Source organism: Nipponia nippon, unplaced genomic scaffold (genome assembly GCF_047370975.1).
Source record: "Nipponia nippon isolate SJK-2023a ecotype South Korea unplaced genomic scaffold, ASM4737097v1 scaffold_1, whole genome shotgun sequence".
Lineage (NCBI taxonomy): Eukaryota > Metazoa > Chordata > Aves > Pelecaniformes > Threskiornithidae > Nipponia > Nipponia nippon.
Genome location: NW_028262290.1, coordinates 38,044,097 through 38,070,797, shown reverse-complemented (window position 1 = coordinate 38,070,797; position 26,701 = coordinate 38,044,097). Strand labels below are relative to the sequence as shown.

Below are 26,701 nucleotides of genomic sequence, written 5' to 3'. Positions count from 1 at the left end.
GGATTGTGGGCACCCCTAAACACACCGAAGAGTTAAACTGAAACCCCTCTTGTGTGCAATTATTTTGGTTTTATTACTATTTTTACCGGAGCGGCAGCTTCGCCACTGTTGATTTTCTGTGGGGAGCGGCCCAGCAGAAGCGGGCACATCCCCCGGGGGCTGAAACCCAGCGGCGGGGACGGGGAAAAGTGGGAACTTGTAGTTAAAATTTGAAAAAAAAAAGGATTTTTTTTAAAAAAAGGGGGGGGGGGGGTAACCCCGCCTCCCGTCCCCGGCCTACAGCCCGGGGCAAGAGCGGGTCTGGGCCCCGCGGAGGGCCCGGGGGTGGCGGCGCGGCGGCGGCTGGAGGCGGCGGGAGGGCGGCCGCGACCGGGCGCTGGCCCCGCGGGCGCGTCCGTGGGTGGGCCGGGGCGGCTGGCCGCCCTCGCCTTCCCCGGGAGGGCGCTAATTGGGGTTAATGGTCCTCCCGCTCCCTGCCCCTGCCCCGCCCCGCCCCGCCCCGCCCCGCTCCGCTCCGGAGCGACGGCCGCACGTGCGGGGTGCGTGGGCTGGGCGGGTGCGCGGCCGTTGCCGCTTGGCGCGGCGGTGAGGCGCGGCGAGGCGGCGGGGCCTGCCGGGCGCCCTTCCGCGGCGGCGCTGGCCTCCTCTCCTCTCCTCTCCTGGGTGGAGCCGCCTTTCCTCGCCGTTGGGGCCGCGTGTGCGTTAGCCTGCGGGGCTCCGGGGGCGGGCTGCGGGGCGGCGGGACGCCGCCGGGCTGGAGATGGCTGCGCCGGGGGGGAGGCGGGCGGGCGGGCGGGCGGGGGCAGCCATCTGAATGTGAGAAATTTGTAACTTCCTAGAAATCGGGGAGCTGAGAAATAGTTGCTGGGGCGAAGGTGAGCGGCTTGGTTTCGTTCCCGGCGGTCTCGCTCGTGCGGTAGGCGGGTGGGGGTCCCTTTTTCGGTCCGTTTAACCGGCTGTGGCGGCCGCTGGAGGAGGGGCATGCCCCGGGGCGGTGGCTGCGCCGTGTTTACTCCTCGTCCTCCGAGCGGTTTGCGGCCAGTGCGGTGCCGGTGTTTTGGGAGGAGCGCAGCGAACCTGAGGGAGAATGCCGCTGAGGTCTTGTCCTGAAAAACTACAGCTTTTTAGGCAGTGCTGTTTTGCAGGGATTCAGGTACCCCTGAGGAATTTAATTTTGTGGAGGTTAATTAAAAGGCCGCTGTAAATTATTAAGGCTTAAGCTATTTTGACAGCTCGTCTTTTTGTAATATTTATGTGAATTTTCCTCCTCTAGCAGCTCTTAAAGGTGTAACTGTTCTGCTTCTGGATGTGCAGTAGTTTTGCAGTATGGAATGTTCATTTCTTATTCCCCTTTAAACTTAAGATACGTTTTGGTGCTGGTACTGCATTTCGTTTCAACACAGCAATGTCCCTTGAACGCCGTTACGGTTCTCCCAGTTATTTGGCACTGAAGATTTCTTTGAATATCACTTGCTGCAGTATTCTTGTAGCTAAGGTTTTTTTTATAACTCCTTTCAAACATTAGGTGTGTTTATAGACATGCAGAATTAATCTGTATTTTTAAAGGCTGCTGTTATTCCATTTTGGGTTCTTCTCATGTTACTGTTGCTTCAGTCTGAGTGTCTAAATATAGTTCTGATTTCTATTTTATTTTGTTTTTTTTTTAGTCTTCACCTGCACATCAGTCTCCTCAATGACTGTAATATGACCTAATGATAAAAAAGGAAGGTGTGTATGGAGGAGTGCTTTCCTGAAGGCTTTATGATACTTTAGATTTCAGGAAAAAATGTTAGTGGCTTTTGGAAAGCATTTTGGAAAGTTCACTGTTAATATTGTCAGGGTAGTCTCCATGCATGGTATTTCTAATAGCTTAAAGCTAGAAAACTGACCTATTTCTTAAAAGGTATTTCACGATGCTCATTTAGGTCAGAAATACAGCAGGTATTTGAGATGCTGGTTTAGCTCAGAAACTTGCACATGTCAGTGAGAAGTACTGGTTGCTTTAGCAGCCTTGACAATTCTAAAGCTGAAGAAGTAGTCACTAGTGGTTACGTGATGATGATGAATTGTGTTAAATTTGCTTTCTAACCTTAATGTCCGCCTTTGACTGTAAATTACAGCCTCACCACATCTGACGTTATTGTATCAAATTCTGTTGTACATGCATAAACAACTGTTCCCTGAGTCCTTATGGAAGTGAAACACCTTCTTATTCTCTGCAGCACTGGAATATGTGAGAGGTCAATGTATGCTCTTACCTGCAGGGGTTTGTAAACTGTCCTTGAAGAATGGGCATAAAATACTAGTTGTAGGTGCACAGGTGTAACGTGAGGAATCAAGTGGTGGTGAACTGGGCGTGTGATTTGAATATTGCTAAAGGCTCTTTCTCTTACTTGCCTTTTATATTCTGATATTTAAGTTGTTGCCTTTTCATTATCCAACAGCTTTATGGCTCTAGGCGGCCGTGAATTCTGTATGTGTTTTCTGGATTGTGAACTGTGGCTTGAATTTACATATTTCATTATTTTAAAATCCAGATATATTCTGTTGTATGGATTTTACCCTTTTGCTGATTATAGTATGTAAAATCCAGTAACTTTCTTCATGTTCGATGCATTAGCAGTAACATCAATCTTAAATAGATCTGAATTCTCTTGTCTTTATGTAGTGAAACAGAGGGAGAACAGTTAGTGATTTCTGTTGAAGGTCATATAAAAAAATGGGCAATATATCTGGAATTGAAATTTAGGGTTCTCTCGCTAAATCTTCATCAAGAGGGGCAAAATGAGGCTGGAAGTGTTTGCTCTGTGTTTACTGAAGCCTGACTGCCCTCTCATGTAGAACTGACTATGTTGCAAGTGGCTGGTATCAGCTCCCTGTAAGACCTCCTGGAAGTAGCTCACAGTGCTGTTGCTACAGCTTTTGATCTGTGCTATCCTTAGGCACCTACATTTAACTTTAATTGGACCTAGTGTGTAGGAAGGCTGGGGAAGCATGCCAAGAAATGTGCAGGTAGCAAGTGTAATGCAAAGTTGATTTTTTTTTTTTTATGTGCTCTGCTGTTTATGTAAGTCATACTGTCTGAGGCATACAGTGACCATTCCAGATACTATGGACACAGGCTAAAGATGAAATTATTATGGACCCGTGTTCAGGATTAAAAGACAGCTGCCTTTTATTGGCAGTATTTGTTCTTTAGACTCATTTTATTACTCAGGGTTTGCTTACCACAGCAAAGAACCCGTGTTCTGTCATGTAATAAACATGTACGCAAATAGATCCAGTCCAATCCACAAATCTTGAATATGCCAGTTAGAGTAATTTACTGGAGCATATTTTGGGAGGTGGGGCAGAAGGATTATTCTTGGGTGCAGTAGAATCGTGGGAAGTGAATGTTTGCCTGACTTCTCCAAAGTAAATTGGATAGAAAAAAAAGAGGAGTTACTCATTTCTTTCCCTTGGTTGAGTTTTCATTTTACCTCCTATCCTTTTCTATGAGTACAAGGAATCAGTGGAATTGGACTTTGCCCACATTGCTGCAGAGTAGTGGTTTGCTTTCCATAGTGGTGATACTAAAGATTTTTAAAAATGCAAGGTAGTGGGTGGGTGTGTGAACAGGGAGCAGGCTTTTTCCTTTACACCAACGGCTGAATTCTCAATTCTCCTCTCAAATTGTAGTTAGAAGGGAGTGTGGAGATACGCCAGGGGTTGGCCAGAGTATTTTGGTTAGTGGTCTCCTTTTTTCTTCAGCTGTAATACTTCTAGAGGTCTACACTGGTGTTTAGTGTTCTCATATTAAAAATCATATGTATGTAGTATTTAAAAGGATGGCCTATGCGAAGCCTGTTTTCTTCAGAACCTAGTTATTCAACATCTTCTGGCCATCCATCTCTCTTTACAGGTTAGTGATCTGTGTTTTGCTTTTGACTCTTTCTGAAGCATGCGACTTCTCTTGCAGTCCCTGGCTCTCCTCATCCTGTATTTCTGTTGCATTGGATTCCGAGTATCTTGTCTCCCGTTTCCTGTGTGTCAGCTGCTTGTCTGGTAACGAGAGAGTGGGACTCCCTGTTTCATCATAGAGCGGTTGAGAAAAAGTTGACTTTCTGGGCTTTCTCAAAGCTTGTGTAATATTTGGTGATATGTTGAGTCATTATCAGGATATTTGTGGAGAAGACTGAGGAAGCGATGAAAAGTATGCCAAAGATGATACTTTCTCTAAAGTTAGAGGAAATAGAGTAATGTTCATAGTGAATAATAGGACTGTCACCTGTAGCTTGCTTTCTGTTTCTGCATATGCAGGTTCCTTTTGTAATTGGAATCACACTCAGGTGGGATTTCCAGCAGCTGGTTTTCCTGGTGACTCAGTCCTAGAGTAAGTCTTTCTAGGCGGATGATTAGCGTATAGGGAAATGCCTGTTCTGTTCCAATGGGTGAGTGTGGATCCTGGGGATTCTTCCAAGTGTGCTTGCAGGGAGACTGTCTTTCATTTTTTTTGACTGTTCTTGTCTCTGCTTCCCTTGTATTACTCAAAGAGTTGGAGTGAGCGTGATAGCTGATTTGCACTGACATTAGAGGCATTTAAGGCAATTTGCTACAGCTAGAGAGTACTCACCCAGCAGGTGAGTACACAGCTTCCTAATCTAGTTTTGAACATTCTTGGCAGAGATTGACTTATAAGCACCCAGAACAAGGGTCTTTGGTTATGCAATGGTATCATCTTCAGGCCATTATAATTTAAGAAAGAAAAGAAAACGTACAGAATAAAACAATCTGATTAAACTTCAGAAACCTTTTCTAATACACTTTGAGCCTAGCTTGTGTAGAAAGGAGCAAAAGGAGGTTGCTATGCACCACTAAATGACATAATGTTTGCCTGTTACATGTAGCTGTTATGAGATTGCACAAAATATTTTATTGTAAGGCATTCAGAAAATTCTTCATTTGTGGGTATAGTAGATCTATATATGTTCTCATAGTGTCAGGGTTCTGTTACTACCATGCTCTTACTTCACCAGAGGCAAGGGTCAGCCTGAAATTTGACATTGTTGCAGCTTCCTGTCACCAGGAAACGGTGAAAATACTGCCTGCTTTTTGACAGCCACCATGGCGAAAGCGGACAGTGTAGCTGTTACCAGGCTTGAAACTTTCCCAGGAGGATGCGTGACTTCTGTTCTCTAAGGCGTTTGTCTGTGCCTTCTCCGGTTCGAGGCCTAGATACTGTAGCAACTTAAAAGTTTTAGCAGTTTCTGGACAGCACGTGTCTCAGTATTAACCTGTCTTGCATTATCTACATGCTCTTTCACTAGTGCTCGTGTATGAGTTAAGGGGTATTTGTTTTGCCACCTGGTTTTCTAAAGTTCCTTTTCCTTTGTGCCTGTTGTCAAAGTTGACGTCGGGGATACTTGTTCTTAGTTACAGGAAAAGCTGTAAGCAGAGGCAGAGACTTCTCAAGTGACAGTGTCTGTTGAATTCACTCGTATCTGGCAACCCTCAAGACACTGCAGTTTGCACTTGTGAAGCTGGGGATGAAAATACGTCTCTACGGTTTGCTCTCTGTTATTACTTCATCTAGTTACCACAGCGTTAGTGGTTTTACCTGCTACTAAAACTACAGCATGGCAAAGATTAAGGCAAATCTATCCATATTTCTACAGTCAGACCTGCAATTCAGACGTAAGAAGCTCTGAAGAGCTGATAGACTTGTGGCAAATAGAAATTGAAAGAAAGCTCTGATCCTCTGGAGCTTAGTGTCGAATTGATAATGCATTTCTTCCAAGTTTGTCAGTTCAGCTTCGTGTTGGTGACCCAGGCACAGCTCAGAGGAGATGCCTCAGGGAAAGAAAATAATCACAGACAGTGGTCTTCTAGGCAGCTTAAAGAAATACGAACATTGCAGTTTCAGCTTATCAGATGACTTATTCTTTTTCTCCCCAGTAAGATGAATAAACTCTTCCTGAATTAATCTGGATGACACTTCCTCCTTTTGTTTTCTGTAGATATTTCAACTTCAGATCTGGAATAAAGCTCAGTCTTCCAAGCGATACTCCTTGGACTACAGCCTTTAATCCATACTGCTCCTGTACTGGTATTTAAAGCTATGACACCAAGAATAAAAAATGAAAGGGATGAGAGAAGCACAGCCTATATTGTGAGAATGAGTGCAAGCATGTTAGGAACCTTTGTAATGAATGTCAGTTTACAAGAGGAGAAAGACGGTGAGTGATGTTAGTCAGGGAACACCTAATCCATTTTAAAGCTTTACTTGTTTTTCTGTGATGAGCAGGAAGACAGATAAACACAGGGACTTGTGCTCACTTCCTAGTGCTGGACCTGAAGTGGCTAAAGATTCACATAAGTGCTTAGTAAAGTCTGAGCTTAGTGAAACACTTACTGAAAGTGGTGCCTGTTGACTATTTTAGTGGACCTCTTATGATGGAGAAGAGCACAGATCTTAATTTTAGTGTGTGGCAATCGGTGAAGAATAGTCTTAATCCCATGCCAGTATAAAATTGTGGAAAATGGGATCTGTGCCTTGTTATAATAAAGCTTTTAACAGTGGTTTGCCAAAGGAAAAGAGAAACCCATTTGAAACTCAGAGTCTGTGTTAACTGGCTTGGATGAGTTGTGTTAATAGTCAAGTAAAGGCAGGAGGGAAGCTTAACCCTGCTCAACCCTATAACTACCTAATCAGTGAAGTAGGGAGCAATCAAATTAAGTTGAATGCAGATGTAACTAAAAATTATTCTCTAAATACATTACAGTATGGATGATCAATCACTTAGCTGTGATTACAGTGGTTTCAAACACTCCTTTTTGTTTAAAGTCACCAGATAGATCTTTGAAAATTACTTAATTTTAAATGGCTACAGAAGGAATAATAACATGAAGTTCGAACCAGAGACATGATCTGGCTTTTGACAACAAGGAAAATAGTCAGCTGACTGACTGAGACTAGTTGGGTATCAAGAACAAATCTTTTCACTGGATTCCAGGGACTTTGGCCTTTGTGCCAACATAAATATGGGTGTCTCTCTAATAGCAGAATTGCATTGGATTAGTTTGTGCTTTTTGGAAATTTATATTATGAAATACACAGTTCACTTTTATACTTCCTTGTTTTAAGAAAATAGGGAATTAAATGTTGAACTGCGTGCTTCTTTTTCCTCTGCATGTTTTGAAGAGAACTGAGGTCTCCTCTTTCTAAAAAATTTTCCTCATGTTTTGTAAGTTGGTTAGACACACAGTGTTCTAAAAGCTGAGCTGCATTCACTAAAACGTTTCAGACAGCCGTGCAGGCCTGAACAGAGGGTTGTAGCTACGTAGCATTAATTTTTGCTGCTCTTAGGCTGTGCTGCAGTTCCTGTTGCTTGCAGTGGGGTCCAGTAAACAATTGGTTTGTGCTCAAGGCGGGTGTGGAGAATACTGTCCTTGGGTGAGTGAAGAGGCATCTAGTTAATACTAAGCTCTCTGCCTTTTTGATGGCTTTATCCTCTCTTGTCTTGTGCCCTTCTCAAGTTCTTGCAAGGAAGCTAAGTGTTCTACTGAAGGGAATGGATGACCTTACTATTCTTGCTAAACACAAAGCATGCCAAGTATGGGGGCAGAGAAGGTAAATACTCAGACAGACACATGATGCTACCTGTGTCCCTCTGTAAAATTCATGTGAAAAATTATTTCTTCTCATGTTGTCTTTCATCTCTGATGTGATAATTAAGTACACTCAGCATGTTCTGACAAATCTGAAATGCCCTCTGGTACAGAGTCATGCAGTTGAAAACCTTTGTTTTTGAAATGAACTGTTCTGAATGTACATGTTAGTGGCTTTTCTCAGATGTCTGATACCAGGTTGTCATCTTTAATTATTTCTCTGTGCTCTATCTTTGTTCCTTCAAAGTATTGTCTGTAGTGGGCCCAAATCTGTTTCCAGAATGTCTACACAACTCAGTGATTTTTTGGGTGCACTTGCGTCCTTAGAGAACACGAGTGATTTCAGTGAAACAGCAAAGGACCACAAGCATAAAACAGTTTGCAAAATCATAATGATTATGGCTGTATATGTGCATAGTAAAGTGCATTTCCTGCCAAGAAATGTTCTTGTCTCACAGGTTTTAGCACTGTGAGTTAAGTGTTCCTGTACTTAATTTTCCTTTTCTGTTTACTTTAAGATTACATGATGGAATTCGCGTTTTCTCAAGAAAAGCTGCATATCTTGGATCAGTACCGTTGAAGATATCTTCTGATTGCAACACCCGAAGCAGGGTTCTGTTACAAATTTGTCAAAAGAACACATACAATGGATCTCAAAGAAAGCTGCCCAAGTGTTAGCATTCCTAGCTCTGATGAACACAGAGAGAAGAAAAAAAGATTTACTGTAAGTATGTAAGAGTGTAAGCACTGTAGGCAAATGCATAGGCTATTAGTGCCTAGAAGTGGTACTTTCTCGGTTTTTTACTAGTAAGCTTGGTCTTATTTTCAACAGGTTTATGGAAATCTGCTCACTTGCTCTTGTGAGTACTGGCCATAGTCCAGTGTGAGAAGTCGTGAATGTTTTACAGTGTTTAACTGTGTTGCTTTCTGCAAAAAGTATTCGACTTTACAAATTTCTGGTATTTTTACCCCCAAACAGCAGCATTTTCTCATAGAAAATACATAAGTGTCCAGATGCAGGGATAACATTTTGATACCAAATCGGATTAAGATTTGGCATCCTACATTATTTTTCATGAAAACGTTTATTTTGTGATGGAGTAAAGTGTGGGTTTGGTTGGGGTTTTGTTTTGGTTTTTTTAAATGGCCACTTTTTTCATAGATCTCTTATACTTTTATAATTTTTTGTGTAAAAGAAAAAATATAAACGATCAAATTTTTTAAAGACCTTTTCTCTCTGTCTTCTTTCCTGTTTTCTATTTCTAATGCCTATGAGTTTTTTCCTATCCTGTTCCCATTTCCACTCCTTGTCATTCCCCTCCCTCTTCCTTTTCCAATTTGACCTGCTTTCTGGAATTAAAGTCTTCCCATTCTGTGGGGAAACTCTTTGCATTGCATACTGAAAAACAGCATGGCATGAATTTTTGTTTTGCTTATATGTATGCTAGGATATAAAGACAGCATTGTAATACTTCCTTTAAAAAGCTTGAACTATTTCATTGCTCTTGTGCAACTTCCTCTAAGCTTTTTTTTTTTTTTTTTTGAGTGACTTAGTCACTCTTCAGATGTGGAATGCAAACACCCTTAGACTGAATAGCTGTCTGAAGAATACAACAAAACAAAGACTTACTTTGAGATGTATATCTGTCTTTCCTCTTCACCTCCCTTCCTCAGAGGAGAATAATGCTATTTGATTCTACAAGTGTATCAAGATGTAATTTGGGGAAGGAGTGTGCTGGTAAAGGGAGCAAGCAAAAGGGAACTTTACTAATACTTTAAACTGCTGCGTGCATGTGAAACTCAAATGAGCAGGAAAAACTTCAAAGAAGTCTAAACTTTAGCAAAACAAGTTTGTTTTATTGCGTCAGTGCTGGCGGTCCTGCTGTTAAAATGTGCCAGTGTAGTACATTTGTGGTACATACTAGTGTTGTGATTTCCAGGTAATTTTATCTAAAGATCTGTGTGACAACCTTAGCAACGTAAAGGCACTTTCTTTGGGCGTGCCCTTTAGAAAGCTGTACAGGCAAGAGTAGGAAACTTCAGACATTGGGGTTAAGGGAGGGGACAAAAGGAGTCCAACCCAGCTTGCACTATGTGGAGGTACGCTTTGTCTTGGCGGCTTCTGCTTTCTGCATCAATTAGCAGCTTGACAAGAACTGCTTTTCACAACCAAGCTTTTGAGTATTATCACATCTATTTTAGAATTTGATAACAGAAGTGAGGGTCATACTAAACTTCGTGGTGGGAACTGTGAATTCCAGCATGTGTCTGTCGGTGCTTTTACTGTGTTTCCTCTTTTGTAGCTGTGTTGTAATGACTGGAGCCTGTCAGTACTGCTTTTGGAGGGGAGCAAGAAAGGGGTGTGGGGGCAAACAGTTCTTAACAAATTTGTGGTAGGTATAGCTGTTTCTGATAGCCATGTTAGTGCCATTTCCATAAAGAGCAATAAGAACCTTAGGGTGAAAGAAAAGGTTAAAGTGATAAAGGCTAGGAAAGACTTCAGGTGACTATTTTGTATAATCTTCACCTTACTGGCACTTACAGTATATATCACTACCGCTTCTGAGACTATTCTAGAATCTTACTGGTCTGAATAGAAACTATGAATTCCAGCTCAAACCTTACAGTGGCTCACTTAATGCTGGCATGGAAACAAGACAAGTATGTGCAACTTTGCTTTTACTAACTCTTCTTTTTCCCCTAGTGCGTGCCCTGATGAAGCATTTTTAAAAACAATCTTATCTCTGTGCAGTCTTCATTCTGATAAATGAGTCAAACTTTTCAATTTTGTCTTTGGAAATGAACTGTTCATTCTTCTTGAGCATTTTCATAACCTTTTATTGAATATTTGATTTGGTTTTGTTAAATACTGCATGCATTAGATATATTTACTACCAATATTTTTTTCCTTGACTAATAATTTAATGTTTGATTTTTTCGGGTGTTCTGGCAAGGAAGCTCTTTTGCTTCCACTTAGTTCGTGGTAACCAGCCTCTATGTATATCCACTCTAGTTCACTGTCCTGCCTTTTTCTGAAGATTCAGCATTCACTTTCTTCATAAAAAGAGCAAAATACTGGCTTGTTTTGGACCATATCTAGGCTATATTAATTGCTATTCCGTCCTTGCTGCATAGTGGGCCACTTTTTTTTTGCCTGTTTTGCCAAATAGCTTTGTTCTGGATTTCTCGCTTTTATCCCTATGCTATTGAATGTCTGAGGCTTAATTTTCTTTTCTGACCTGTTCTCTTGTCTCCCCTCACACCCCAATCATATACAGGCTTATTAAGAAATCTCTTTGAAGGGTGCTGTTTGATTAAATCTGGAAACTTCGTCTCAGATCTGTGATGTACAATACTAATCCCCAGCCCTGTGAAAATTGCGGAGTTGATTTTTTTATTTTATTGACACTTTATAAATAGTTTCATTACTTTCTCAATGCTTGCTCTCTTGAAATTGGAAAACAGCCTACCTTTTTACTTAGCTTTGTTTAATACAAACTGAATATTTAATCTAGAAGCATGAGCTACCAAAACAGAGTTGAAGCCTTTTAATTTTAATGACTTATTTCGTGAAGAAATCTATCACATCCAGAAATAGCTGGACCCTATCGTATCTGCATCTGGGAAGGTGGTTTATGGTGATGATTCTGATGTTTTCAGGAATTCTGTTTCTTTTTCTTCCTTTTTCCTTTCTCAAAGTTTTGCATTATTTATCCACCTATCACAAGGTGTGGATGCATCTTATCTGTTTTTTAGGAGTTTTCTAAGACTGGTTTTGGTTCAGGAGTAATTAGATTTGAAAAGGTTATTATCTAAGTAAGGCTAGATTCTGCCCCCCTCCCCCCCCCCGACTTTCTAGAAACAAGCATTGCACATATCTCTAAATCATTACATAGGTGTAGCTGATAGTAGTAATAAAGCCCAAAGACATGTTGTGTTTTTGGGTTTTACCAAATTCTTTGTAGATATCATATGTGTTCTTACCATTCAGTGCTTCCGTTGGTGTTGAACTTGCAGTTTCTACTTCGTTGGGTATGCAAGAGCTTCGGTGATGGTGTGAAATGGATGACCTCATATGGATATTTTTTTTATGCTCTCTTGTGTAAAAAAATGTTGACTGTGTCATTGTTCCACAGCTAGCTACTGCAAGAACAAAACTTTTTTAATTTTGAGGTTGACGAAGAGGTAAATATCATCTTGCATCCTAAGTTTTGCTTGCCTGTGCGCTTTGCAGTCTATGCATTTTGCCCTGCTGATTTAAGAAGTTGTCCATAGCCTGCTGCTTAAGTTTGTTGGCATTGATCTGCCATGCAACCATGGGGAATGAAAATGTGTGTTTGAGCACTATTTGTGGGACTTGATTGCTGTATAAGATAGCTAGTTGAGGAGGACAGTACTGAAGTCTTTGCAGCTGAAGCTTTTGCTGTTTACAGTCTAGGGAGGCTCTAGAAGGTGAGTAGCTAGGTTTTATGCTAATGCTTGTGTAGCAGTATAAGGGAAAGCTGGTTTTCTAAGTAGAGTCTTATCGGCATCCTACTGGATGCTGCTATCCAGCCTCCTGTGTTCCCCAGAGAAGACTGAGAGCAGCTTATTTGAGCAGTTAACGTAGCATGAATGCAAATCTCGGGCTAAGGAACTGATGTTGGTAGCTGCCACTTCCACTGAGGGCGTTAAAAAGAGAGAGGTGAGCTGCTGTTGCAGGACAGAAGGGAGACTGGGGCATCGGTCCAGTTTTCTACGTCAGGAATTAGCAGCCTTCTGCACTCATTTCCTTGCTGTGCCCATCCTCTCCCCTGAAGGAATAGCCAGGCTCCTTCTGGAAGCACAAGAAGGTGGAGAAGGAAGGTCAACTAGTTGCATAAGAGACAGAAGCCTGCTGGACACTCAGCTGTCAACTAGGTTTATAAAGCCAGGGATTGACAATCTGTCTGGCTACCGCAGTCCTCTGCTGCCCTGGGATTTGAATGGCCAGAACTGTGCAGCAGGTTCCAGCTACGCCTCCCTGGATCCCAGTGCTGTGGATTGTGTAACTTGGTGCTGTATTTCAGCTGCAGCAGCATTTTTTCCCAACCTGAACAATTACGTCATCTGCCAGGATCCTGACAATAATATGTATTCAGGATGTTGCAAGGAACAGTTATCTTTATAACTGCCTTCCATATGTGCTTTCTCTTTAGGTTTTGATGAAGGCAATCTTCAGTATTTAAATGCTTTATTTCTTTAATGTTAGTCTTTATTATGGATTATCAAGTTGTTAACAAATTTCATAGCAAATTTTTATAGACTGATGGCCAGGTGTTCTTGTGGATATGAACTAACTTACGAAACTCCATTAAATCAGCTTAAACACTAGGTAAGCAAAAACTATTTCTGTAAAATACCAGACTCTTCTAATTGTTCTTTTAATCATTTGTGTTGATGTCTGTGTGACAGCTGTAAGAAATACATAGCTCAACAAGTATATTTACACAATACATCTAACATGCTCTTATTTCCACCACAGGATTAAACCTGGGAGGTTTTCTTAAACTTTGCTGTTGGCAATAACTTTATCTTTGTTACTACAGGTTTACAAAGTGTTGGTCTCAGTTGGCAGAAATGAATGGTTTGTCTTCAGACGGTATGCAGAGTTTGATAAACTCTACAATACGGTAAGTAAAAGGCAAGCTATGAAATCACGCCAAAATAGCACAGAGTAACAGTTGTTTGCAGCATTATGATTTGAGTTAATTCCCTCGTGGAGGAGTTTGAGTCAACATTCAGTAACCATAGGAGCTTGTTTAAAGGAAATGGCAGGGTGTTTTTTTAAACTTCGGTTTGTTTGAATTTCAAATTCGAAATCCACTTATTTGTCACTTTTGTTTTATTGTTGGTTGGGATCATAGTGTAATGAGAGAAACTTCCAATTTACTCGTTGTCAGAACATCCAAAATGTTCATTTATTCGTGGTGGTAAAAATCACTGCAAAACTTAAAACATCTAGATAGATAAATTTCTCTTAAAATAAATGTTTTACGTTGAAGTACTGAAAGCAATGAACAAATCCTTGTTTCTTAATATAAACTTTCTGGTAAGTCAGTCAAGGAAATTGCTACCTGCAGTTTCATAGCCAATTTTTGTGGCAGTGGTCCAAATAAAACAGACCTCTTCAGCAACTAAGTATGGATTTCTTGGGTTCATTGCTAGAAGACGATTTTGCCCCTTTTTACATAGTGGGCAAGTGGGGCAAATAATTGCTCAGATGTGCAGTCTATTATGTGTCTTGTGTCCATACTTTTCTCCAGTTCTTCATGTTTAGAGCACACAGCTTTTGCTTTAACAAATAATAAGAAATAATTCTTCTGTGATCCCCATAAGAAAAGATTACCAGCTGCTTATCTGTGCCTCCATTTCCCTTCCATTGCCCCTATGGGAAGTGTGTGACAATGTTATTACAAATGCAGGCAGTGAGCTTGGAGATGTCTTAAAAGGTCTGAGCTGGAGTCAGCCTAGATGCACCACACTATGCTTTGCCTGCATCTTGGGATAGACTTCCAGGTGATGTGAAAACGAAGTATCCCCTTTTTGATACCTGCAGAGTGAGTGTTGGTGATCCTGTTCCCTTTGCCACATCTTTTGCTATTCAGATTAGGATTGCTCTGCTGAAGTTTGTTCATCACTGGTCTTTCTAACGTGTAGAGGTGGAGGTCCTGGGGAAGCATAACCAGGAGGACATTTAGTCCAGTTTCTATTCAGTGTAATTCATATAGTGTAGTACACCAAAGAGAACTTTGTGTGGCTAACTGGAAGAGATCATAGAATCATTAAGGTTGGAAAGGACCTCTGAGATCGAGTCCAACCGTTAACCTAACTGCCTGGTCCACCTCTAAACCATGTCCTAAAGCACCACATCCACATGTTTTTTGAATACTTCCAGGGACTGTGATAGCACCGCTTCTCTGGATACTGATGTTTCTAAGGAAAGAAGAATTGCTAGCTACTGTATTAGAAAACTACTCTCTTGAAGAGGATGTTAGAGTAAGATTGCTCTTCCTGGAGCGCTTGAAGATGAAACCAATCTAGTCAAGGCTTGGCTCATGTCAGTTTTTTTGATAAATTCAGTGCTGTTGTATACGATCTTCTGGTCAGTTTATCAAGTGTGGAATACAATCAAATTATTAAATGCAGTATTGTAAAACAGGCTGTTCATCTATTTACAATTTTGACTTAGGGGTAGACCACCTGTGGTTTCTGAAGCTTTAAGAATGTTGTTTGGGCAAAGCCCGGAGGCCTGTATCCCCAACCCATCTTAAACCTCGTGCATACATCCCTATGTAAGCAGGCAAGAAAAAAACAAACATGAGAGAGATAGCGAACTGATGGAGGAAGGAAGTAAAGAGGAGAATAAACCCAACATTTTAGCCTACTTGTTAATCTCGGGCAAGTGGAAAACCATTTTGCCAATATTGCAGAAGATAGCTGCAATAGTTCATAGCTTTCTAAAGCGAAATGGCCTTTGAATTGAAAAGGGTGCGAGGGGTGCAAACAAGCTGAGTACAGGTTGTTTTGCGTTTGCTTTTTTCCCTTAAGTGTACGAGTAGAGAAGGTGGCAGAGAGGAGCAGAATTACTAATAATCAGATGTTCAAACTGTTTGTCAGAAAACAAACAAAATGCAATTATTTCCAGGTACTTTGATGTCTAAGCACAATCCAATTGTGCGTGTTTTGTTTACAGCTAAAGAAGCAATTTCCCACCATGAACCTGAAGATTCCAGCTAAAAGAATATTTGGAGATAATTTTGATCCCGGTAAGTTATCATCTTGTTACTCATTTTGTCAGTTTCTTTATATGAAAATTGATCTATTCCAGCCTACAAGAAGCTATCTTAGATGAGCTTTATACCAGTCCTCAAAACAGTGACTAAACCAAAGTTTAGTCATGCTTCAGTCAAGAACAGGAACTAGCGTAGGTAGGTATTCTACCTTGTGATATTGAGCAAAGTATGGCTTAGTGGCCCAGTGCCTCTCTTGCGCTGAAGGCTCCTCCCAACCCTCCCATATTCAGGATTGTGAGAGATTCTGAACTGTCAGGTGTAATCTCTCTTCTATAAAAGCAAGAGCCAAAACCCAAACTCTTTAAAATGTACACCTAGTAAATTTTAAGCTTCATCTGTGTGACTTCCCCCCGAAAAACTGAATAACTAAAGGATTTATCTTCGAAGGCTTTTGAACTCTCTCTATCTAAATGTGCTTCCTTGTACAGTTTAGATGAAAATGAACCTCTTGCTGTTGTTCCACTTACAGAAGCCTGTCTGATGTGAACCCGATGTGATCCAGTTAGCAGTGATGGGTCCCAATTAAGCTTGCTCTGTCCACATCAAAATACTAATGGAAAATCACTTGTAAAGTGCATTGAATTAACCTAGGTGGTACCACTGATGAATAAATAAAAAGGCAAATGGGAGGCCAGGCATTTGTTCTGTGTGTTTATTCCTTTTGTTTCAGGCCATTTTTCCTTAAGGGTTTTCCTGATGGTCGTTGGGAACCTCCCACCCTCCCCTGGCTTGCTGATATGATCAGACTGTGTTTGTAGTTTCACCTTCTCCTGCACCTGTTTCAAGCATGTCATTTTCTCCTTTGCTGAAGAACAAATGGATCCAAAGATGTTGAACTTATTGGGATGTGTTGTTTTGGGTTTTTGAGAGTTGTTTCAAACAAATTAATTTTTGTCAGTGACAGTTAATCATCTGGACCCTGACATAAAACTCCCTTTTATTATTAAAATAATCAAATGCAGGTATCTAGGCTCTGATGTCCTCTTCTGATGAAGATGTAAATGATTGCCAAAAGTTCTACATGTATTATGTATACATGGATGACTTGGTTTGGTTTGGTTTCTTTGCTTTTCTCTGACCTTGGGGTTTTCAGAGCTGGCTGAAGACCTAGTAATGTCATGGAGTCTGGTCTGCTGTACAGCCAAATGCACAGGTGGATTTCTTGGAGTCAGATTTAGGAAACTGGAGTTTAAATGGGGAAAAAAAAACCCTAAAACTTTATTAAAACTATATATGTAAAAAAAACGTCCTCAGACTTGTTTTAATTTTCTGTGAACTATCCTGAAATCCTTGAAGCATGAGAAATTAAATAGTTCTCAAGATGTTTCTTGCTGGGGGGCAGGGTGGAGATGGAGCCATGATGCTTATTTAAATAATTCTTTATCTTAACATTGATTTATTGAAGCTTTGATGTAATGTTTCTACTGGCTTCTGGAATAGGTCACATACTTCACAAATGGTGAAAAGGTATTTTACTTCTGTCAATCCACGCTTGGGTGTGCAGCATTGTACTATTATATTGGAGTCGTAAGCGCAGCAGAGTGAAACTTACATATCCCTTTTCCCAAAGTCTACCAAAAATACTGTCATAACATACATTGTCATTTAAACGCTCCATTTTTATTGTCACTTAGGTTATTTCAAAATTAATCTTGTTTTAACTTCAAAAATGGGGCACAGGGAAATCATAGAAACCAGCCAGAACACAGAACTAGAAAATTACAGAATACATTTGAGCTGATGTGATGCAGGTGTTTTATCTGCAACAACATGGATAGCTCTGAAGGTTTTGCGTGGCTGATTGCGTTATACATCCGCCATACTGAAACTGCTGATGTTGGTGACTCCCTTAACATCTTTATGCAGATTTACCTTCCTGTTTGATGTCAGTAATTTGGGATTATTAAATACCCTAACAGGGATTTAGGGATTACATACCTGAAACAATATTAACATTTTTCTTAATATTTGAAATACAGCTTTTAATTGAAATTTAATTTTAATTTGAAATTTTAATAGTTGTCAGTAATCTATATGTGACAGAAAGAGTCATTGGAATACCTTGAAAGTTAATACACAAGTTAAATATTCTTTTTCCATACAAATTATTGGTGATATGAGTAACGAAAGACAAGATTATTCTGTTTTGCACTTTATTTCATGTTAAAGCTCGCTCTCAATTTCAGGTCCCTTGTGTATCTTTCCATATTGCTAAAGAAAAGTTACGTGTGTTAAAGTTTGGGTGAGGGTGGAGATTCTGAGCAGGTTTTTTTTTTGTTTTTTTTTTTTTTTACGTTAGAGATGATGTCCAAAACAGGGGAAAAAAGGCATTTTATTTAGTTATTTTTAATGGTTACATCTGACTGCCTGCTGGCTGGATGAATTGTGCAACTTTCCCACTGCCATACATATATTATGGAAATATGCTGCTTGGTGGGACTGTTCGTGTAAAAACTTGACTTGGACAACTGATGTCAAGTTTTGCCTGTGGCTTTTTTCTGAGTGGAATCATGTCCTGAAGGGCCCACCCGTGCAATGAAGGCTGCACAGGTTAGCCCACTGCGGTTACGTGCTGTTCTTGAAGCACTACAGTGCACTTTTAATCCACCTGGCTTTCTCCGTTTTCAGGTAGCATAGCAGAGAAATTGAAATTTGTTCTTTCACCTCACTTGAATGTTCTAAGCTTGTGACTTTCATATACAGAAACAATCATGAACCAGTCTCTTTTTAACTGCTGTTCAAGTCTGTAAAAAAATGAAAAAAATTTGAGAATAAGTCTTTTTCACCAGCTGACTGATCATTCTGATAAATCTATCTCTTTTTTTTTTTCTTCCAGATTTCATTAAACAGAGAAGAGCAGGACTGAATGAATTCATTCAGAATTTAGTTAGACAGCCAGAGCTATGCAACCAGTAAGTAGTTTCATTTCTGTTTTACAAGGACTATTTAAAAGACGAGTTGTCAAATACAAAATTGCAAATTAAGTACTTTAAGTAGAAAATGTATTCTACCTGTTCAGTGCTCTTAAGCATAATAAATAAACTTTAATATGGCTGTTCATTCCTTCAAGAAAAATCTACAGACTGATGAGCAGTATAAAGATGTCTTTGTTTTCTGAAAACTGATCTACAAATAAACTTGCGGGCAGTTAACTGATTTTAGTTCAAGAGTCGCAGATCCCAGTGTGAACTCTGTTGCTGTAGGGCAGGTGTTTGTTCTGCCGATAGCTTTACCGTTTGAAAACTACTGTCACTTGCTACTACATTGTCCTGGGAGCAAGTCACTGCCTGCATCCTTTTGTTAGAGCAGTTCATGTGTCTACTCCAGAACTTGTTTTAAGCCTGTTAACCAAGTAGCTTAATCAGCTTGCTTAGGTGGTTTGGGATAACGAAGCTGACCTGCCTAAAGCAAATGAATAAGCTTGCACGTAAACTGTTCTGTCAGAAGAACTGCAGGCGTGTTAACCTCCATCAGTGGGATGGTGATGAATGAGAGACAGGGATGTGCTAGAGTCAGCTCCAGTTAAATATGGAGGATAGCGCTTCTGTCTGTGAACCGATTTGGGGGGTAAACTGTGTTTTTCTTTAAGTCTATACCTAATCAGTTGAAACTAAATCCATGCAACTTTCTGCGTTACTTGAACTAGTAAAATGGTAAAGCTCTATGTTTGGCTTTAGTGTTGAGTAAATGTCTTTAATACATATGCTTTGTTTAATTAGCCTATATCTACGACCTGTGAAACTGCCTGTTTCCCACAGGAAAAAAAAAAATCCCTTGACAGACTATTGCTGCAGTTTGCAGTGTGCAATCAGGTTATTTTTTTTCCCAACAAAAGAACTATTTAATGTCCTGTTAACCTGAAATATGTACTTCCTTTCATTTTTGGAAAAAAAAGGAGCATTTTAGATATACTTCCTTGTGGAAAGGAAGAAAGTGGAAAAAATTTTGAAACAAAGTCTTTACGGTGGAATAGTTTTCCACTAGAACAAATACTGTGAGGTTTGTGATCATAGTCATGTTCTTCTCTGGGAAAGAACAGGAAGCACTTTAAAATAACTAATTATTGAAAGCTAATCTGTTTTGTTACATTAGGAAGGGACACTGGCTTCATTCAGCACAATCCCCTCCCCTCAGCCTGTTTGGTTGTCAGTATGTTCAAGTACAAAATATTTTGTGTCAAAACATACTATATTTGTTTTCCAAAGGTAAAGTGGTACTTTTCTTTTTTCAGTGCACATCACAAAGTTGTGCGCTTAAAAAAAAAACAAAACCAACCAAATCTCAAATCCACTTGCCTTCTTAAATTTTTGTGAGCTTTTAAAATTGCTTTATGTTCAAATGCATCTGTAGCTGAATCTGTGTTCTTTAATACGGCACTTAGCCTGTCTGGAACTTAAACCAGTATTAAGAAATAGGTCTTATAAAGTGTGTGGTGCTGTTGGAAATTTGTTAAATAAAAAGCTTATTAGGCATACTTCTACAATAAAACCAAAATAGAGACTGAAGTTTGTCTTGTGCTGTTCTCCTCCTCCCCAGCCTTAAAGTAACAGCGATTTTTGTGGGAGAAGAAGCAAGCCTTTAATTCACAATTCCGTGCAAAAGCATTTAATTTTATGGTAATTCCTATGTTGTTGTTCTTCTAATAACTGCAAGGTACTTTGTTTTTCTGGAGTGTGCTTTTACTTTTTGCAGTGCTCCATTGCAACAAATCATATTAATAATTACATAATCTGTCGCCTTTTCTACGTGCCAATTAATGTTATTAGTGAAGAAATACTAAAACTTTATGACTTTGCTGGGTTGTGTTTTTGTTTGGTTTTTGTAAAATCTGCTAGAAACTACTCAAGGAATATATGGTGACTGAGCCTTCACAGATAGTCCACATCCTTGCTTTCATAGACTGTTTTGCTTTAATGTGCTAATTAAACTTGATATTAGGTAAAATAACTTATGTAAAGTGAGTTATGCATTCTCACAGAACTTTAAGGAGGTCCACATTCCACTACATTTCTTAAGCATTAAAACCAGTACCAGGATGTCATATTTTTAAGTCCTACCTAGGAAAACTGTTTCACTAAAAAGCTTAAGGATGGTTCATGGTGATGTCCTCGTTTCTGGAGGGGAAGGCACCTGAACATCTGAACTGAAAAGCACAAACATCAGATTCAGTGTGTCCAAAATGGTAATATTTACATTATTCTCTGAAACATGCAGCCAAACCTTTCTGCTCAATAATAAACCCAACAAAAACCTAAAGTGTGTTAGAGTGATTAGAGAGCCCCTGTAACGGTTGATAAGGATTTTCCTGCAATTGCTGTCACATCGTATGCGGGGTGAGATGGATCATTGGCTTGGACCAAATTGGGAGTTAAGTGGACTAGCTTCAAGCTGCATTTACAGCTAACTGTATTTGATAGAGAACTCGTGTCATGGATAGAACGTGGATGTTGCAAAAAAACCAGAACAAAACAAAAAACCCAACACAAAAAAAAAAGGCAGAAGGGATGGAGATCTGATAATGCGTCCCCCTTGCTGACTGAATGGGAGCTGGGGGTTTGTTGCTTGGGAGCACTGTGAGGCCCCCTAAATCACTGAGCAACTATTCAAATTGGGCTGCTCGCCCCCTCAAATGTAGGTCTTCACTGAAAAAGTAGTGCATTTAGTTGTCTATCAGAACATGTCCAAAGAAAATCTGTTTGAATCCAAATGTATAATAGAGAATGCATTAAAGATGTAACGTAGTTATTTTTAAATAGTCCAAAGTAGCTCCTTAATGAAAATGAGAACATTTGCATAACACTTGAAGAACTCCAGGATGACAATACCCTGCAACCTCTCTGGGAAAATGACTCATCAGTTCCTTAAGTGAGAAGCGGGGTTCTGCATTTGTTCCCTAGAAGAAGATCGGAGTGACTAGATTTTTCTCGTTTCCAAGTCTGATGAATATAAAAATGAATATGAAACCCCTGGATTGTAAGATCTTGCAGTCCATGTTGGGGAAAGCAAATCTTGCATTACATTAGTTGTGCTCTTTTGAAATCTTATGGTCTGTTATGGCTTTTTGAGCCTTTGCTTTCTGTAAGAAAGATAGCAGTGGTTTGGTTTTGGTTTTTGGGTTTCTTTTTTTGTGTTTTTTTTTTGTTTTTTTTTTTAAAGTGTGTGGAGAAGATGGAGGAGCTGGGAACCGTTATTTAAATAAAGTGTGTCTTAAATGTTAAGGTTCTGTCGCTGGCAATTAATTTTACCGTTTTGCTTCAAAATTTGTGTAACTTTTTGGGCTTGCTCATATTTGTGGGTATGTCCAAAATTTCTGAGTGGCTTCATATGTTTCTGCAGAAAGGGTAATGCAGAACAAGTATCACAGAAGAAACCATATTTAGGCAGAGTTTGACACCCCTTTGTGGATTTCAGAGATAATCCATAAACTAAACTTATCCAGTCAATCATAAAAATCCAGACAAAACCAAGTTTTGCTGGTAGTATAGGTACAACGTATGTCAAGCATCCCTTCTTAAACTGTTTTCTTGATCCTTTTAATTTGATATGTGAGGTTATTTTAGGAATAGTTTCAGTTTATTTTAAAATACATTGAGTTAATACATGTGAGCTAACGTAGCATAGACATCCTACCAATCTATACAACGTTTTGCATAACATGCTGCAATCTTGGCTGGAAAGTTCATACATTTAAACTTTTTAATCACTACTTCTTTGCAGTGCTTTTAAAATTACAAATGTGAACAACGTAACATTGATCAGTTAGCTTCTGGCTGCCATGTATTGTGGAGATCGTTGAATCCTCTGCAACTGTACAGCAGCCTTTTACTGTGAACAGATTTTTTTTTTTGTTGGGAATTCAGTCATGGACAAAGTTACTATAGTAACTATTTGAGATGTATTAAAACATGCTCTATTTAATCAGCCAGTTGTCCAGAATAATTGACGCTGAAAGGTAGTTAAGGTCTGGTTTTGTTGTTCTGTTTAGTGAAAAGCATTAACCATAACTTTTTATTCTTGATGTGACGATATCCAAAGATTCTGAAACTTAAATTGTTGCATGATGAGCCAATATTACTACAGTATTCAAGCCATAGTGGTTTTTTTCTTCCTGAGATAGGATACAAGACAGACCCTGAAATAGATCAGAATTTGGAGTTCGTATAAGATGGGAAGAATTAAACTGAAACGATGGTGGGAAATGATGTGTTCAGTCTTGTTGCTGTATTTTAAACCTGAAAGGCTGAAGGTAACTGAAACAGATTTCAAATAGGGTTTAGGAATACAGAATGTAAGCGATGGAGACCAGGAGCCTCAGATAGCACAGGACATGAATTAGGTTCAGTAATGCTAATGTGAAATACAGGAGCTGGAGTAATGTCAGAAACAGCTCATCTCTTGCTTCTGATCCTCACTTTACAGAGGCGTGGAGGGTGAAACGGATTGGAAATAGCAAACCAAGCGTATCTGCTGCTTCTATAAAACTACCCTATTTAATATATACTAGGAATAAGATAAAAGAGCAGCTCCATAGTAAGTTAGTGCTGTTCTTGTACTGAATGGCTCAGGCAGACTTTCCTATCAGTGGCTGCCCTGAGACCTTCTCGAAGAACTTCTGTCTCTGAAATTTAGCTAAGATTTCTTCCTTGAGAAACAAGTTGCCTTTTAGTGAACTGAAGGAACTTGAAGGAGTCAAGTCATCTCTTCAAGTGGTATATAGGCTATACGTGATACCCATTTGTTTAGGAATTAATTTTGCCTCACATTACATTATTCTGTACTCCCTCACTGTGCTGTGGTTAAGAAAGATGTTACATTCTTTTGAACTTACTGTTGGCTAAGCCTCGCTTCCTGGGAACGGGTTCTCAGAATTCTCTTACTTTTCCCTCCTTTCTCCCAGTCCTCCTCCCTCAGTCCCCGCCAAGACAGAAGCTAGAAACCAATGGTGAAGTTTAAAATGCATCTCCTTAGGTACTGTGGGAAGCTTGTAGTCTCTCTTGCCAGTTCTTGAAGGACAGTGTTTGTGTCCTGCAGCTGACTGCAAGGGGTTTCTTACGTTGGCTTGTCAGTGCCCAGCTAGAATGCAGTCTGAATACAAAATCGCCATCTTCCACTTTGAAGCGAATGGGGACAGGAAGGTGACAACCATGTACCTCTTGGGGCAGGCATCTCTCTTTGGGATACAGACTGTGTTATCACTTTCTGTATTGTGTTGGACTGTTTCATTAATTTTGGAAAACTAAAAATGGTTTTTAAACTCTTCCATTTTTTGAAAGAAAGTTGGTTTCCTGGTGGTTGCTAGCCAGTTAGAACTCTTGCTTTGGGTAGTGTTCTTTCTTCTAACAATTACCTTTTAATGCAGTTCTGCAGAGCATTTCCGTATGAAATCTTCATATGCATATACTTCAACATACCAGTTTTTTGCAAGTGGAAAATTTTATGTACTGTATGTAACACATTCAGCAGTTGAATTATGTTGCTACAAAAGTATTTCTTGTACACAGTCCTTAATTACCAGAACTTAAGTATAAAACTTTGTGACGAGTAACTCCTCTGTACACTGCTGTTTAATCCTATGCTTCCTATGGTTATGGCTGAAAATCACGCAGGTTGTCGGTGTGCTAATGAAGTTAATTGTGTTTCTAGCCCAGATGTCAGAGCATTTCTTCAGATGGATAACCCAAAACACCAGTCGGATCCATCTGAAGATGAAGATGAAAGGAGCAGTCGGAAGGTAATAAAACGGAAGTAGGACAGTCTTCTAAATTTTAATTACTTGAGGGCAATCTTAGGTATATTATTTACTGAAAATTACTGGTTGGTTTCACAATAAATCCCCTCCATGCTCCTTTAAACAAATGTGTTCCACTGTGGGCTGTAAGATATTTTTCTGTGAGATGCGAACTGCAGAGAGGGGTAAAAGTGATTGCTAGCTTTGCCTTGCTTCTTCCCCACTTGCTACATGGGTTAAAGAAACACAGCTTTAGTCATGGCTTAGCTGTCACAGTTTTTGCAATCTCTTAAAAGATTCTTGCTAAGAACATCTGGTAAGGAGCAGGGGAGACTGAATGTTTAATTGTCTTTTTGTTTGCTTGTGTGTTGTTTTTTTTAAATAGGGGGAGAAATATAATTTTCTTGGGGGGAAAAAAGGCAGTCTTTTTAAAAGTCACTCAGGAGCATGGCTGGATTTGATTTCATTTCACATACAACACTGTGTGAGGTCTGAAGCCTCTTTTGTCACAAAAGCCACTACATAGCTAGATGGATTCTGTGAAAATTAATTTACAGCCTCCAGAAACAGTGCTGTTTGAAAAAAAGGAGTATTTCTAGGAAGGCAGAAGTGCCATATTTAAGCTTGTTTTCTCTATGGCTCGCTTCTTGGCATACAGATGTGATCTTAGTACTTCTCTTCTTATTCAGCCCCTGTTAATGATGCAAGAGTTGTCATTTTGGTTTGTGTGTGATCCACAGCAGATTTAGTGTTTTCTGAAAGTTTCCCTTCCAAAGATGCCAGTCTTTGCTGCCTTTTTTTTTTTTTTTAAAGTGCTTGACAGCACTGTGAACATGCAGCAAAATTCTAATTTAAAATATCAGTTTCCTCCTGCTTTGAAAGGTATTTTAAGTAATGTGGAATGATCTAAACCTTCTGTGGAAAATTAATGATGTGTCATGCCACAAGAAATTCCAAACTAGGAAGAGAGTTAATGCATAGTGGCCTGGACCACACTTTTTGATAGAAAATTCACCTTCTCATAAATTCACCTTCTCATAGTTACTGTAAGCGATGAAGATGAAGAATAAGGAACAAAAACAAGCCCTCAAGAAAAGGAAAATCTTAAAACTTATATAGTAGCTTTTTAAAAACTGTCTGGTACCATTGTGTGATTGGCTCTTATTAGTGAATAGTAGCATTCAGTGCTGCTGTCAGGGCATTCTCTGCTTCTGTAGGAGCACTGGTTTTGTGATGCCTGCTAGCCTGTCCCTAGGTAACTTGTATTTGAATACAGTTTATCCTTCTCTGATAAAGCCCAAAACCACAATGAGGGTACAAATACTGCTTTTTTTTTTTTAATCAAAAACAAAATGGAGAAAATTGCCTAAATGACAGTGGTTTCCTTCTCTCCCTGTAATTTACAAATTCTATCTGGGTGTGTACTGGTAAGATTCATGCTATTCCTGGAATTGAGTTAGTTAACCTTTAATGTCAAGATAGAAAAGGTTGGTAATGTTTTTCTTGGGGGGGGGGGGGGGGAGAAAGTTCACTTTTTTTTTTTAAAGCTCCGTGTCTTTCATTAATTACTCTTCCATAAACAGTGTAGGTTTAAAATTATTTTATTGATAAGATCTTGGAAAATTTAGAATAAAAGGTAAAAACATATTCCTAGAGCAAATACAGAAAGGGTTAAGTTGCAGATGAGGAACAAGTTGTTTGTTGAAACGCTCTTAACTTTTTGTTCCTAATCTTGTCCTCTGTGTCTGTACACAATTATTTTATTACCTTCATCCTTGAATATGATGTACATAGAAATAATTTGTTCACAAGGTGATGATGGCCAGATATTTCAACTTGTTAAATTCCCAATCTGGATGTTAGATCTCTTTAAAAATCTAATGTGACAAGTGTGAAGGTATGGATTGAGCAAATTAGTAGAGTATTTTGAAGTTAATATTGGTTGAAATATAAGAGAGAATAAATTAAAAAAATACTAAAAATAAACCTCTATCTCTCCCAACAGTTAAACTCTACCTCACAGAATATCAACTTGGGACCATCTGGAAATCCTCAGTAGGTTTCAATTAAATTGAATTAAAATGTAATTGAATTTACTGTAAAAATTTTTACTTTAATGAAATGTTATTAAAATTAATTTTAAAACCTGAAAAATTAGACTTACTGTAATTGTTAACAGTATGAAAAGTTCTTTGGATATATGCTTTTATTTGTTGATTTGCACTGCTCAGGAGGAAGCAAAACATTGAATCCTGTGCTACATAAATAACCACTTTTAAAACATGTTTTCCTTTTCACCTTCAGATTTTAGTCTGCTATCCTTTTACTTAAGGATCCTACAGCAAAGGTGACCTCTCTGTCTTGGGAGTGGTCGCAAAACTGTTAAGAATGTGAATGGTTTCTGAAAACAAGTTTGTTTTAATGCATGGCAAAGGAGCAGCTTGCCCTGTTGATACTACAGACCTAGTTGCTGCAGTCATAACTTGCTTCTCTGTTTAGTGTCTTCTGTAGA

The 26,701-nt window shown here is 39.4% G+C and overlaps 1 protein-coding gene across 5 annotated transcripts in view; it reads left to right on the top strand.

Moving 5' to 3' along the window:
• Window positions 1-26,701, top strand: part of SGK3 (serum/glucocorticoid regulated kinase family member 3) — a 62,523-nt gene that overhangs the window by 24,236 nt on the left and 11,586 nt on the right. The window contains exons 1-7 of one of the 5 annotated variants that reach the window (XM_087751991.1): window positions 567-697; window positions 8,166-8,371; window positions 13,215-13,298; window positions 15,362-15,434; window positions 18,298-18,373; window positions 24,105-24,192; window positions 26,195-26,244. In XM_087751991.1, coding sequence (XP_087608117.1) covers window positions 8,294-8,371; window positions 13,215-13,298; window positions 15,362-15,434; window positions 18,298-18,373; window positions 24,105-24,192; window positions 26,195-26,244 — 449 coding nt within the window. In that variant the 5' untranslated portion in view covers window positions 567-697; window positions 8,166-8,293. Of the gene's footprint in view, window positions 1-566; window positions 698-835; window positions 876-1,027; window positions 1,154-5,996; window positions 6,216-8,165; window positions 8,372-13,214; window positions 13,299-15,361; window positions 15,435-18,297; window positions 18,374-24,104; window positions 24,193-26,194; window positions 26,245-26,701 lie in introns of those variants that run through there. The other 4 variants (XM_087752012.1, XM_087752008.1, XM_087751998.1 and 1 more) reach the window with 4 other exon arrangements.